We start from the raw sequence: 14010 nt of genomic DNA, 5'->3' as shown, positions 1-14010 counted from the left end.
GACGATGAGGGGGCTACATACCCGGAGAATTATCGTTCCAAGTCAGATTGGACCATTCCAATCGCTCCTTCTGATACTCCTGTTGTTCCAGTTTGAAAATATGCTTATTGAAATAATGCTGGAGCGTTTCGTTCGCGTAATTAATACAAAGTTGTTCGAAGGAATTCTCTTCCAAGTCTTCGAATCCGAAGATATCGAGGAGAGATATCCGATGAGCATCGTGTAGACCCGAGCGGTGGACTATCGAGTTTATTCTTAATACAAGCCAGTTGAAAAGGGAAGAATAAAGCGCTTTGGCGAAGGCGTCCCTGGCGTCTAAGGCCTGGTCTATCGGTAAAGGTGACCTCATGCGCTCTGCTCGGGCGGCCGTTACCCTCGTTGTTAAGGCGCGAGCTAGTGCCTCTGCGGGCACCTTCAACAAATGTGCTGCCCAGCGCACCTCAGCCCCGCCTCCTAACTGAACTCCTTCTTGCCCATGACGCAATTGTCTTCTGTGGAAGTACACATTTCCTAAGTGAAGAACTGCGGCCAATACTCTTATAATGTCTTCTCTTTCTGCGTCACCAATGCCAAGCACTTGCATAGCTCCACACAGAGCGGACCAATCGGCTCCCGCACCGGCGCCTCCAGAGTCACCGCCTTGATTTAAATAGAAATAATGCTCCGCTGTCAGTAAACCTCTCGTACGTCTCTGTTCTTCATCCAATCCCGCTAGCAGCTCATAAAATACATGATAATTTCTTTCGCCCGGCGATTGGGTGACTATTCTCGACTTTTCTAGAAGATAATGTGCTACTCTCGCGCCGGCTAAGGCGCCATCTTTGAAATATAGTTCTAAAAGTTTTCCGAAACGACTAGAGTTATGGTTTTTTGGTGTCCTCGCGTTTCCGAACGCTTCCAGCAATGGTGCCGCCTCTAATATCTGTTCGGAGACGGGAGCTCTGCCCAGTGGCGCGGGTGCGACCGCGGCTAGAAATTGCACTGCTAGTTTGGTGGATTCCGTCTTCCCGGCACCCGACTCCCCAGATATCAAAATAGCTTGCGGGTGCGGTAGAGACGACCGGGCGGCGGCGGCGATCGCGAACAGGTGAGGTGGCAGGTCGCCTAGTGCTTCCGCCGCGTGATATCTGTATCAAACGAAAAAGCTTGAAGCATACTATGTTATATTATTACTAAGGATTATTATTTATATTTTATTTGACGTTTATTAACACTAATAATATTAGACTCTAAGTTGTACGTCTTATAACCTACTAACAATATTTAAATGTTTGTGTCTGTCCTTTTAGGTAAATCAACAGTTTCAGGTAATTCAAGGTTTTATTCTTTGGTTCACTTGTTTATTCACAAGACTTCTCTACAAGCAGAGTATTGTTGCCAGTCTCTAACAAGTTTAAACAGAACCATAAACACTTGACATTGGCCCAATCCGATTAGGGGAGCCATAAACAAGAAACAGAACAGAACAGATTATTATTTAACTTTCCAACAAATACAAACATCATTACAATAGTGTGAAATACATAAATCCTTGGTTATACCCACATGAAAGATTTAGATAATACAACCGACATAGAGGTTGCTTTAAAAGTGTCAAGGTTGTGTGCCATGCTCAATGTCTAATGACACTTTAATTGTGCAGCCGCAAGACATACAATGCCAAAGACCTTCCATTCATAAATTTTATATTTACATACTTTCAACACCTGTGTGCTCTAAGAGTTTAAAAGTTATATTTTGAAGTCACCTTAATATCAGATCGAATTACTAATATAGAAACATTGTAAGCCATATTTCGATTACATCGTCACGTAACATAAGATGGCAACATGAAGGCATAGTTTATTTATAAAAACATCCTTAATTAGTTACATTTTATTATCTGTTTATAAGATTTTTTCACATTTTAAATATCAAATAAATGACGTTTTGTTACCTTCTAGCAGTCTGCAGACCATACAACGAATCAACAGGTCTGTAGGGATTGACAGCTACCAATATGGACCCGGCGTATGTATAAATCAGACCCTGTTCGTATCTCAGTTTCAAGTTCCAGAGTAATGCAGCTTCGTGGAGGTCATGGAGGCGCGTCATGTCTTCCACTCCTGTGGGGCCCAGCTCCTCGCGCGGCCATACGGGGTCGCCCTCTTCTTCCCCATTGCCCATCTGGAGAGCGAATGTCTGGGGCTGTTGGTGGATAAAAATATTTTTTTTTACTACTGATACATATTTCAGTACCTACTATTTACGCATTGTTAAAATGAGGTATAAAAAATAAAATATTTTTTTTAAGCTGTGGATGACAAGATACAAGACCTTATTGCCTCGCATCGCCCATGGAAGCGCAAGGGAACAGTCCACGACTTAAGAGTTCGATAGCAAAACAGTTGAAAACATTCTTTTAAGACGATACATATGTTGAATATGCACTAGTTTTTAACCCTAAGCCAATTCCTAAGTCAAGGTCAATCTAAGAGCTTACAATACGCAATGCAATTTTCCACTGGCTTACATTTATATACGAGATAACGTAATCAAGGTACAACACAAAACCGCAGCCAGACGGAAAACTATCGTCTCCGTCGTCACTGTGACATGACGTAACAACCACATAATACAATCTGTTCATCTGAACGCATGAGAAATTTCCCTCTCGACATCACTATGAAATATACTTTAAATGCTTGCTAAACGGACCGAGAAATATGATCTTAATAATCTTACTAATATTATAAATGCGACCGTTTTAATGGATGTTTCTTTAAAGGTACCTAAAGCTACTTAATTTGGCATACATGTAGAACAAAGTCTGGGACAACACATATACTACTATTTATTTTTTAATTCCGCTCGGACTGGAAAAAACAACGGGACTTATCCCTATCCTTGACACTGATGTTTCGAAAAAACCGAAAGAATCTTAAATCTTTTATGCTAATAATATTTGTTAAAAAGGATATCACAGTATATATTATTTCGCATAACAAGGTGACTTTGGATGATATTTATGTTAACAATTAATTAAGATAACAAAACAAGTTTTCTAGATATCTGTTTTTTTATTTATATGACTTATTTTTTTTTAGTTTTCAACTTCGTTTATCTTTTTGCCATCGAACTAAGAAATAGGCAAATTACCTTCAAAAACTATTGTATAGGTATAGGATAGGATTCATATGTTTTTTCCTTGAATTATAATAAAAAAAAACCTTACATAGTTTAACATGACTTCCATACACAACTCTTTTAATTTCCGAACTGACATTGATCGCCATTTTCTATGTCTTATGTCCGCCATTTTATTTTTTGAAGTTTTAAGAATTGGTGATTTGGGCAACATGCGCGCCTTTTGCCGTATCTTCCTTTTATGAAATAGATTATGTCGTGTCCATGTTGAATTTGAATCTGTGGAGCTACAGGAGAGGTTGCAAGCTTCGCAGATATCCGGCGAACTGCACGGCGTTGGCGCGAAATGAACGCGCATCGACGTACAGATATTATTTTTATAACCGATTTTTTAATTAAATTATGTAACATGCCGTGTTATTGATATTTTTCCAGTTTTTTTTTAATACAAATATGTGTAATCAAAGAGAATTTACTATAAATTTGCAAACATTTTTCACAAGTTGCAACATTATGTCAAATCACACTTCACAAATCATTGTGTTACATCCAATTATATCACGTATGAACAGAACATTCACTTTCATGAATAATTCCCATTTAATTTCGAGCACTTTCTATTTGTAATTTTAAAATAATAACATTACATCAGAATTTGCACGAGTTATTTAAAATTAGCGTAGCGGCGTATTATACGCGCGAAGTGTAACTGAATTTACCAGATGCCAGCAAAACTGGTAAAGTGGCGTAAGCTAACTGTTAGGTACCGAACAGGATAACGGAGCGGTAAAGTCATCTAGTTGTTGCCAGCATCTTAATCTTAAGTTAGTCAGATTTCTGCGAGATTAAAATCTAGAATGTGTTTGTTATAATTTAATGTTTTCACTCGATTCTTACTATTAGCTTGTATATTAAAACATTCCATGCTTTAGGTAATTATATTATAATAAGACTTAAGACATATCATGATTGAATTTTAATCAATATTAATAAGTTAAATACATCGAAATTTCATTTCATTAATAAACATAGATAAATATCAGTATAATCAACAGTTTATTTACGATAGTCATCAGCGTAGATAATTAAAAACAAGAATTAGAAAACTGTCAGGCGTCGCCGCGAGAAAAGGCATGCGCCGATCGCCGGGCCTCAGGAATGTGGGTAGAGAGTTCGCGGCATTCTAAGACCCCTTTTCCTCTAAGCGAACAGCTGCGCATCACCAGTCTAACTGACCACATTAGCAGTATGTTTACCATTACCACTAGTAGAAACAACTGGTCCTAGAAATAATAAGTCGTGCTGTGTTAGTCGGTTTGTGGAAAAGCGGCTTAATATCAGTCATATTATCATCAATGTTACCAGAAAGGTATTGAATGCTTCTCACATTCTGAAATGGATCCGGTGACATGCAAACTATGTGTATGAATCATTTTTGTTTATTTTTATTTCATGGTTACCTGGATTGTAGTACGACTTTTGATTTTTCAAATGAATTCCTAGTTGACATAATATAATATTTTGATTTGATTCCAATACCTCTATATTACAGGCATTTTTTTAACCATTACGTCCACGCGGAATTAAATTTTCTACGTCTATACCACATTTCAGCCGGAACTGTTCAGCCATTCTGGAGATACCTCAATCAAACATCCACCCATCCATGTAAATTTTCGCATTTATAACAGTAAGAAGTAAGATTGAACTATCATAAACACGCAAGAATGTCGGTTTACAATATACGTGTTCCATCGCGTTTCCACAATCATACGACTGACATATTGACACAAGTACGTGATAATTTTGTTCTACTTTCAATAGCTGTAGCAACTGAATGCATTGTATGCGATAATTCATCGATAAACAATAACTAATTATTGTGGTTTCCAACTGAGTTTGTACAAATTGGTTTTAAGTATGAACTATAGACGATAACGTGGGATTTTTTTAATTAATAATGCGTATAATGAATAATAAAATGTACATTTATCCGACGTTCTTACGATAAACCTGCACATATCTATGAAGAAATTCAAAGATATGTGTTAAGTAAACTCACACTGGGCCAGCGTTGTTGACTATGGCCTAGTGACCCTTAACTTGGGTTAGGCTCCGAGCCCCTCAGTGGGGATTTATACCGATATGGTGATGAAGATAAAAAATTGATGTAGCTGACCTGTCCATTGACGAGAGCGCTGACAAGGAGCACACGGGCGGCGCGGTGCACCTCGATCAGGTCACCGGGCAGCGGGGCGGGCGCGCCCGGCGGCTGGAACCACACCGCCGCGCCCTCCGCCCACTCCAGCTGCCCAGACCCCCCCGACCCCGCCATCCTATCAACAAACAAAACAAATATGTCAATATAAAGTAAAGGTGAGGCAAGAATACTGTAAAAGAATAGTTTTGTCTTGTCTTTGTGACATCAAAGGATAGATGCCGAAGAAAACAAATAATCATTAATTACAATTATCTTATGTTGGTCGAATATGGACGAATATTAAAAGAAATTAAACAATTTTAAAAATCTGTGAAAATATTTAATTTAATAAGTATCAAAATGAACCGGAGCTTTTACCAAAACACAACCTCCATGGTAATACTCTATAAATAAATAAAAAAAATGACGGCCATGCATCTTATCAATAGGCCTACTTAATCTTTACACTCTTTTAATATAAACGGACAGATTTCCCATAGTATGACCGAAAAATCAAATTGAATGCAATCAGTTCAATAGATCGCTAGCTGCCTCAGACCAAAGAACTTTAATTGCTTTGATTATTATGTTTAATTTCATCAATTAAGTATCAGAAAATAAACATAAATATTTAAATTTTTCTTCCATGTTACTATTGCCTCAGTAATTTAAAACTGAACCGAAGTTCTCGAACACACAAATAGAAAATGCACTGTCTTTGTCAATTGTTAATGGAAAGTGTAAATATTTAATATCGTATCCAGTGTCTATCGTACTTTGTAAATGATACAAACTCGCAGTTGTGTAGTTCATTGTATAACAAGACAAAGGTAACATGAGTTGTTATTAGCTAAGATTTACACGTGTTATGTCTGCGGTAAGTCTATACAGGTAGAGTTAAAAGAAACAAGCAATCGTAAATCAAGACTTTGTATAGCCGTATATGTAATATGGATCCTTATTTCCCGACAAATAATGATGCTTCAAAATTCTTTAATAGAAAACGATTGTAGGTTGTTAAAAACTCGCTTGTTGAAGATAAATCATAAGGTAAACAAAAAATTTAACAACAATTTATATTTAAATGTTAATACATTACTTATGAACTATTTAACAATGGCAACAATGACTTATAAGTATATTGGTGAAGGAAGAGCAGCGGCGAGACAGTCACAGCCGGGGGGCGATGCCAGGCAACATATTGGAGGCGGGGGAGGAGGCTGGAAGCAGACGGGCGAGGGCGCCGGCGGCTGAATGCAGAAAGGCTCCGGTGCCGGCGGCTGAATATACATTGACGGCGGTGGAGGTGGTTGCACGCATATAGGCGGCAGCGGCGGCGGTTGGATGGTCATAGGACACGGCGGCGGCGGCTGCACATATAGCGGCTCAGGACACGGTGGCTGCACGGTCACCGGGCAAGGCCCTGGGGGTTGTATGCACATCGGTGGCGGCGGCGGCGGCTGCACCATCATGGGCGGCGGGCAGGGTGGCTGAACTGACATCGGCGGCAACGGCGGCGGTTGTATCATCACTCGCGGTAGTGGCGGCGGCTGAACCACTATCGGTGGAGGAGCCGGTAACTCGATAACTATCGGAGGTGGGAGCGGCAGTTCCAGTATCAAAGGTGGCGGCAGTGGCGGACTTACGCTCATGGGTGGGAGCGGAGGAGGTGTAACGCACATCGGGGGTAAAGGTGGAGGCGACACTGTCATGGGTGGTGGCGGCGGCAGTGCGATAGTCATCGGTGGGAGCGGTGGTGGTGTGATGCACATCGGAGGTGCTGGAGGCGGTGATACGGTGATAGGCGGAGGTAGAGGGACTTCAATATACATCGGAGGTAAAGGAGGTGGTGTTACACAAAGGGGAGGAGGTGCGGGTAGCGTGACGTAGATGGGGGTGGGAGCTTGGCAGCCGCATGGCAGGGAGGGACAGCCGCAGGGTGCAAGTGGCGGCGCGGCATACATGGGCGCTTGAGGTGCCACCATCAGGGATGAAGGACATGATGATAGTGCGTAATACTGGGTATTTACCGGGTACTGTAAATACAAATAAAAAATTGGGTATCCGATACGACATATTAATTAAATAGTTATAATTTTAAAATCACTTACGTAAACTACCCCGAATAATAATAAAATCGCCGCTCCAATGTTCACCGCCATCGGTGATGTGTTCGTAACTTGTCAAATGTACTATATTGCCCTTGTTATATACCAAACATATTGCCCTATAAATTAAACGTAATATCATATCGAAACAGTTTACCAACATTTTATCAATACATTTCTACATATTAATTGCAAGTTAACATATCTGATCCATATTTATATTTGAAAAAAATAATAAAATGATAAATCACGTCAAGTTCGCTACGAACGTTAGGAATGTAGAAATTGATTAATAATATTTATAAAATTAAAATACACTCGAATAATAAAGTACTTTACACGAAAGCATATTTCTAGCGAAAAAAAAAATTGGAAATAAATTGTAAAATATTTATCGTGTGAGAAAAAGTCGACTTCTAAAATCTTTCATCTGACCATATCTTTAAAGTTACAGCAAAAGGATACCGAACTAACTAGAAAATTATGAAACAATTATTTTTGTTTTCATATGTACTTAAAAACGTAATGCTAGGAAGAAAATCCGACATTGTGCCGGTGTATCAGTGCAACACTAGCCTTATTAAAATTATCAACGTTTATGTCCCCTCACTAATCATTCTGACACTTGACTTTGGTAACGAAAGCGCGTCATTCGCGCCAAAGCATTCTAACTAATAATGTCTAAAAGTAATTACCACGGTTTACTGATAATTGCTAAGTCAAGAACATATTCTGGTAATAAACAAAAACCGAATGATTCCACACAAACGAAAGTGTTGTTATACAATCCAACTGTCAGTTGTTTCGTCGCGTCCATACATTCTTAATTGAAGAAAGTGAAAAGCGTTACTTGATGAGAAATGTTCTCGTAAATAATATTACTTTTGACACTATTTTAACGCATCTCTTGGTATCACGCAATGCGTCTTTCAATTTCTTTTTACATTAACGAGCAACACAACAAAATTCTTTGCAATACTGTGTAATTTACGACGAGCTTCCAACCTGTAGTAATAGCTACATAATATTATATGACAGTATAAAAAATATTACGATATTCTTATAATACCAGTATCTTTAAAATATCTTATTTCTTTAGCCCTTTTTTATCTGTGCCTCACATTTGATAATTTGACGTGTGATTAATTAAAAAAAAAACGGGAACACAAGTCTCGATACGATCAACTTTTGACCTTGAATATCATCGAATGATTTCGAAACAGATTGATTGGCATTTAAAAAGAACACACGTTTGCCGGCATAAATTATTACAGTCGCGCCTTCGAACGACCTAAAAAAAGTTCAATGAATCCGGTAAACAATCGCAATGGACGCTTCCGTCCGGTAAAGATGTTGGAGGACGCGGTGAATACCAATCGATTCCAACCAGGACAATACGCCTTAGTTCCGACCACACTAGTTTATATAGGGTTGCCACTTACATTGGAAATATATCATTCTAATTTACCACTGCTGTTCGATGATCAAAATACTTTAATCATTTTAATTTTAAACCTGGCAATTCTGGTGATTATTACTTTACTAGCTATGGCCCGAGACTTTGTCGGCGCGAAATTAAAACACAAATCGATTAGTAACCTATGTGTTCTTCCAGACTATGTTCTACATCCATGCCAAATTTCAGGGAAATCCATGCAACCGTTATAGAGATAATTTTTAACAAACATCTAACCATCCATTTAACTAAACTTTCGCACTATTAAGACGCAAATAAATAGTCTACTTTTTATAATTATTATGTGAGTAATTTCTATTACAATACTTGTATATATATATATATAAAAAATGAATTCAGTAAAATGAACAGACTATTGAAAGGGAATTTGGTAGATAACCTTTTGATTTGGACTGTCAACGCATTGTGTATGCCGACTGTGTATTGCCGACAAACTGCTTTCTAATGAGGCGTAGACAACTATTGTAATGGTACCCGAATCTACGTGTGTAGAGAAAATATAAGAAAGTATTACAAAAGAAATTGTGATTTTAGATTTAAGGTTATCTCCTTAAAGTTGGCGGAAATGATTATGATCTCCTTGTTCTTGTCCCATTTAGCATGCCGGGTCGGCAAGACACGGTTTCAGCCCCGCCCACTTTAGAAAAGATATTAAAAGAAAATAGAGTTTTTATTAAGTGCCATTATACAAATTTAATATCGGAATAGACGGGAAATAATTAATTTTTAATACGTCGGAAATACAATAAAATAACAACAATACGATTAAAATAAATATACCAAACAATTTGCAACGTCTATAAAACGATCGCGTTAGAAAGCCTAATAATTCTATGGCGCGATAAAATCAATTGGATAACTTTCCTAAAATGGCGGACTGTTATGAATCCCTTACACGTTACGTTATGACTTATCATACTACTAGTCATCAGTTGATTATAAATTAAAACATTTATCATCAATAGATCGTTTAATTCTATTCGTAAAAGATGACATCAACTGCATATGTTTTATTTATTTCTAATGCAAAAGCTTATAGTCTGTCAGTAAGTCGTTAAGTGGTTACTAAGGGCAACTTTTAGTGTTTTATTATTAAAAATCTACACTGATAGATTATTTGAGATACAAACAACACCGATTATGGCAATTACACATTCTGTGGTCTTTATAACAAAGTAGCTGTCACCCACAACTCCGTATGGTATTAAAAAAACGTAATTAATAGCCTATGTGTCCTTCCAGACTATGTTCTACATATGTGTCCAATTTCAGCAAAACTCATACAGTCGTTCTGAACATACCTTCTAACAAACATCCATCCATCCAAACATTTGCATTTATAATATTAGTAAGATGACTTGATTGTTAATATTTTAACCTCATAGTCATGAGGTTAAAATATTAACAATCTTATACATAAGTATGGATACTGGTTTCCTAGATTAAACAGATCTTGCTAACTATGCTTATCCTGTACAAATTTATGCTTTTAAGTAGACGTATTTAATTTATTATACACTTTTCTTTTACACACAAACTTTTATCTAAATTCAGACTTCACATTCTTTTGAATATTACGTCTCTATACCATTAATCTTACTCGCACATTTTTCTTAACCACACCCGACTTTCACTGCAATATATTGGCTTCGCTAACGAAGTATTAAAGATTGGTAGACACGCCTTCACTCACGCATTCTTCTACAAGATATTGGTTAACTGCCGCACTCAGTGTACCAGAAAGTCAATAAGCAGTCCTTTAAATTACCTTCAAGCAGAGGAACTGCACTAAAGAACTGTATTAGGCCTACCTTATAGCCAATTTACGACTTTCAAGCCCGTTTTTTCCCAACCAGTTCCAAAAGTATTCTTAGATAGGTTTCTCTTTTGTTAAAGCTAATCTCTAAATGAAAATTATAAACTAAGGTGACATTTAAACATTGGTGAAAACGAAATTCTAGGGCCCTCATAAATACTGCTTAAGGAAACGCTAATTTAAGGAATGTGGTATGGCTTTAAGACTTCATTTAAAAGATTTTTTGCAAATGAATTATGTACTTGTTAACAATTATTAAATGTATTTGAGTACTTTGAATAGGAACTTAAGTATATTGATTAATATTTAACGACCGAAAGACTGCTTTAAAGTTCGAAAGCATACAACGCCGGAGGCAGTTTTATATCGGCCTCGATTTCTTGGTAGCAAGTTTAAGTATACTATTAATAAACAATTTTTATAATTAGTCGTTCGAATTGATTTAATAGAGATCTTTAATTATATCTATGTATTTCTTTTTAAAAAATTTGACTACGTAAAATACTTAAATATTAGCTGGAGTAAATCCGGAACCTGTTCCCTCTCACTCACACACTTATATAAATCTCATGAGTTACAAAATGCCTAAGAAAAATATTAATTAAATTGAGTTAATAGCTGCTAAGGGAATGTCTATTAGCGAATGGACCTACACTACAGCACCGCTTAATTACCTAAGCATTACCCGGTTTTTAGTTTAATATTATTATCAGGTCACTATACGTCCCCACCGAGGGGCTCGGAGCCTACCCTAAGTTAAGGGTGACTAGGCCATAGTCAGCCACGCTGGCCAAATGCGTAGGTTGACTTCACACATATCTTTGAATTTCTTATCAGATATGTGGTTTCATCATGAGATTCACCGTAAGAACCTCGTATAAATGTACATATGTAAATCGTAAATCGAAAAACACATTGGTAAATGGAAGGATTCGAACCCATGACCTGTAGATTGCAAGTACTTGTCTCCTGAGTCACCGACGATCTTCTAGTTTAGTAGTAGTAGTCTAGTTTAATAGTAAAGTGTTATACTAAAATTAACCATGACTATATCAATGAAAATAACAAAATAATATCTTGTAATCCATGACAATATTGTGTAAAGAAAACCTATTTAGAATTTGCAGTAAAACTTCAAACAAAAGTAAAGTTGTTATAAAGGTAAAATAACTTGAATTATTTCCGGTCAAAATGATTACGAGTATAATTTTAAGGTTGCTTTATTGTTTCGACATGGTAAATTTATGTCAATAACCTAAAAAGTTTAAATAACTATTACATCTTCGGCTTCCGAACTTGTTATTAAAAGTTTACGTAAACCTCGTGAGAGCCGAAACAAAATGGCGAATGGAATTTAGTAAATGTCAATTTTCTTCACGTGCAAACAGTGTGCATTGTAATTTTTTAGTCTACGCGATCTTATCGTTAGTTTCTAAGACGAAAATCCCTGTATTAAACATGTTGTTATCTCTGTTTTCTCTGAGATAATGAAAGGGATGACGATATTTTCATACAGGATTTTGGTCTCAAAAACCAACGATTACTTAGTTGTTACAACCGATTACTTTCATTTGGATTTAATTGTAATTTCGTTATATATCCTGTATGTACGCTAAAGTAAACTTTTTCATGAGTTTCTACATCCGTATAATTTTGATTTTCCAAAGGAATGCGAGGGATGCCATGACATGATTTTGTATAGGCGTGTCGCGACAGAATATGTAACATGGATAAATCAAAGTTATTTAAACTATCAAAATGTTATAAATGCAGTGAGATGGAAGGGGTAATTAACCGTGTACAGACTGGTATGCACGGAGGTTGCATAAGAAGTGTTCGCTGTGGGATCGGTGCCAGCGCATGCGCTTGCGCATCCGTGTCACTGGGCCGCGGGGAACTAGGCAAACCTGCGGTATTTATTATTTACTTATATACCTTTGAGAGGGGATTCATACATAAATATAAACAGCAAAACATTTTGGAATAAACTATATCTGGCATCATTAATTGGGGAACAATATATTAATAATAAGGTACATACTCACAAAATCTTAAACAATTATATATTCTATTTAAAGCTGATTTTTACTTTAAGTAACTTGCACTTTACATTTCATCGTTGTTGTGAATGTCGTAGTAATTGTGATTAATATTAATGTCGGTTAACAACAATGGACAAGGTTAAACAGCGTGAAAATATACTAATGGGCAAATGTCACCGACAATGGGACAGAGGAAGTGGTTCCGACTCGCCGGGTAATGTTCCGCCCTTGAAAATAAATGCTAATCATCGTTATTAACATTTTATTAGTATAATATGTTTATTAATAAAATAAACTCGAGAATAAGATTATTTAATTTGTAATTGCCATGCAGATTTTTTTTAATAAAACGAGTAGATAAAATTACAAAAGTTTTGAAAGAATTACTCTGGCGAAGGTCGAAGTTAGAGCAGGAGTTGATTCAGATTTCATGTTATGGTATGGAAGAACAGTATATACTGTGCCAACCGTTCGTAAGGAAAATGGCGGATTGATGGCAATCGATGTTTATAATGTTATCAAATATCTTAACCAGATATTAACATTTAACGGTTATTAATGTAACAAAAATTTACTGTTTCACAATTATAAAGGGACTAAACAGACCAGTCCAACAAAATATAACTAATTTTGATATAGCAACCATATTGGTATGTCAGCGAACGACGATCTTAATATGTTAATGAAATCATTCAACAAATATTAAAATATGAAGTCGTCTTTTTGCGAATTCCGTTCGGTCGCCATTTTGCTATATTTCCATTTTACTATAATGACGTAAAGTTTTTTTATACATTCCAGTTTTTTTTTATAAAAAAAAACAATGAATAGAAACGTCTCGATCTGTGGAGACAGCAGTCGGTTTTGTGCATTTGAGCTTTTTAAAAAAGTAATACCAATTTCCTTTAAACGATTTAAAAATAAAACTATTTTTATTTTATAAATAAAATATTTCTTAACAAAAATAGCATAAAACATCGTGTGAAGAAATTACACCAGTAAAGTTTTGGTTGAAATAGAGAATTATAAAGTTGCCAAGTAAAAAAGTTTCGGATATTTTACGGTTCCTTACAAGTTTGATGTCTTCCAGTAGTCAATGCGGGCAAACAAGTTATATACAAGGCGTATCAGCCGGGCGTCGTTTGCGACACGTTGCGACATCAGCCCGCAATCATTATAACTATGTAATTGATTACCAGCAACATTGCCACACAACCGTATTAAATTTGTATCGATTATAA

General features: G+C 36.6%; 2 protein-coding genes across 2 annotated transcripts in view; both read right to left on the bottom strand.

Moving 5' to 3' along the window:
- Window positions 1-14010, bottom strand: part of Myo10A (unconventional myosin 10A) — a 67788-nt gene that overhangs the window by 40105 nt on the left and 13673 nt on the right. Inside the window, exons 2-4 of the mRNA XM_013316729.1 lie at window positions 5306-5462; window positions 1937-2187; window positions 22-1127 (exon numbers count right to left, since the gene is read on the bottom strand). Coding sequence (XP_013172183.1) covers window positions 22-1127; window positions 1937-2187; window positions 5306-5461 — 1513 coding nt within the window. The 5' untranslated portion in view covers window position 5462. The remainder of the gene's footprint in view (window positions 1-21; window positions 1128-1936; window positions 2188-5305; window positions 5463-14010) is intronic.
- LOC106120987 (leucine-rich repeat extensin-like protein 3) lies at window positions 6457-7465 on the bottom strand. The gene is made up of 2 exons (XM_013316457.1): window positions 7438-7465; window positions 6457-7362 (listed from the first exon to the last, which is right to left on the bottom strand). The coding sequence occupies exon 2, from the start codon at window positions 7309-7311 to the stop codon at window positions 6457-6459; it is 855 nt and encodes a 284-aa protein (XP_013171911.1). The 5' UTR covers window positions 7312-7362; window positions 7438-7465.

Source organism: Papilio xuthus, unplaced genomic scaffold, assembly GCF_000836235.2.
Source record: "Papilio xuthus unplaced genomic scaffold, Pxut_1.1 DF826945.1, whole genome shotgun sequence".
Taxonomy (NCBI): Eukaryota; Metazoa; Arthropoda; class Insecta; order Lepidoptera; family Papilionidae; genus Papilio; species Papilio xuthus.
The sequence above is the reverse complement of the archived record's forward strand: the minus strand, read 5'-3'. Positions and strand labels throughout refer to the sequence as shown.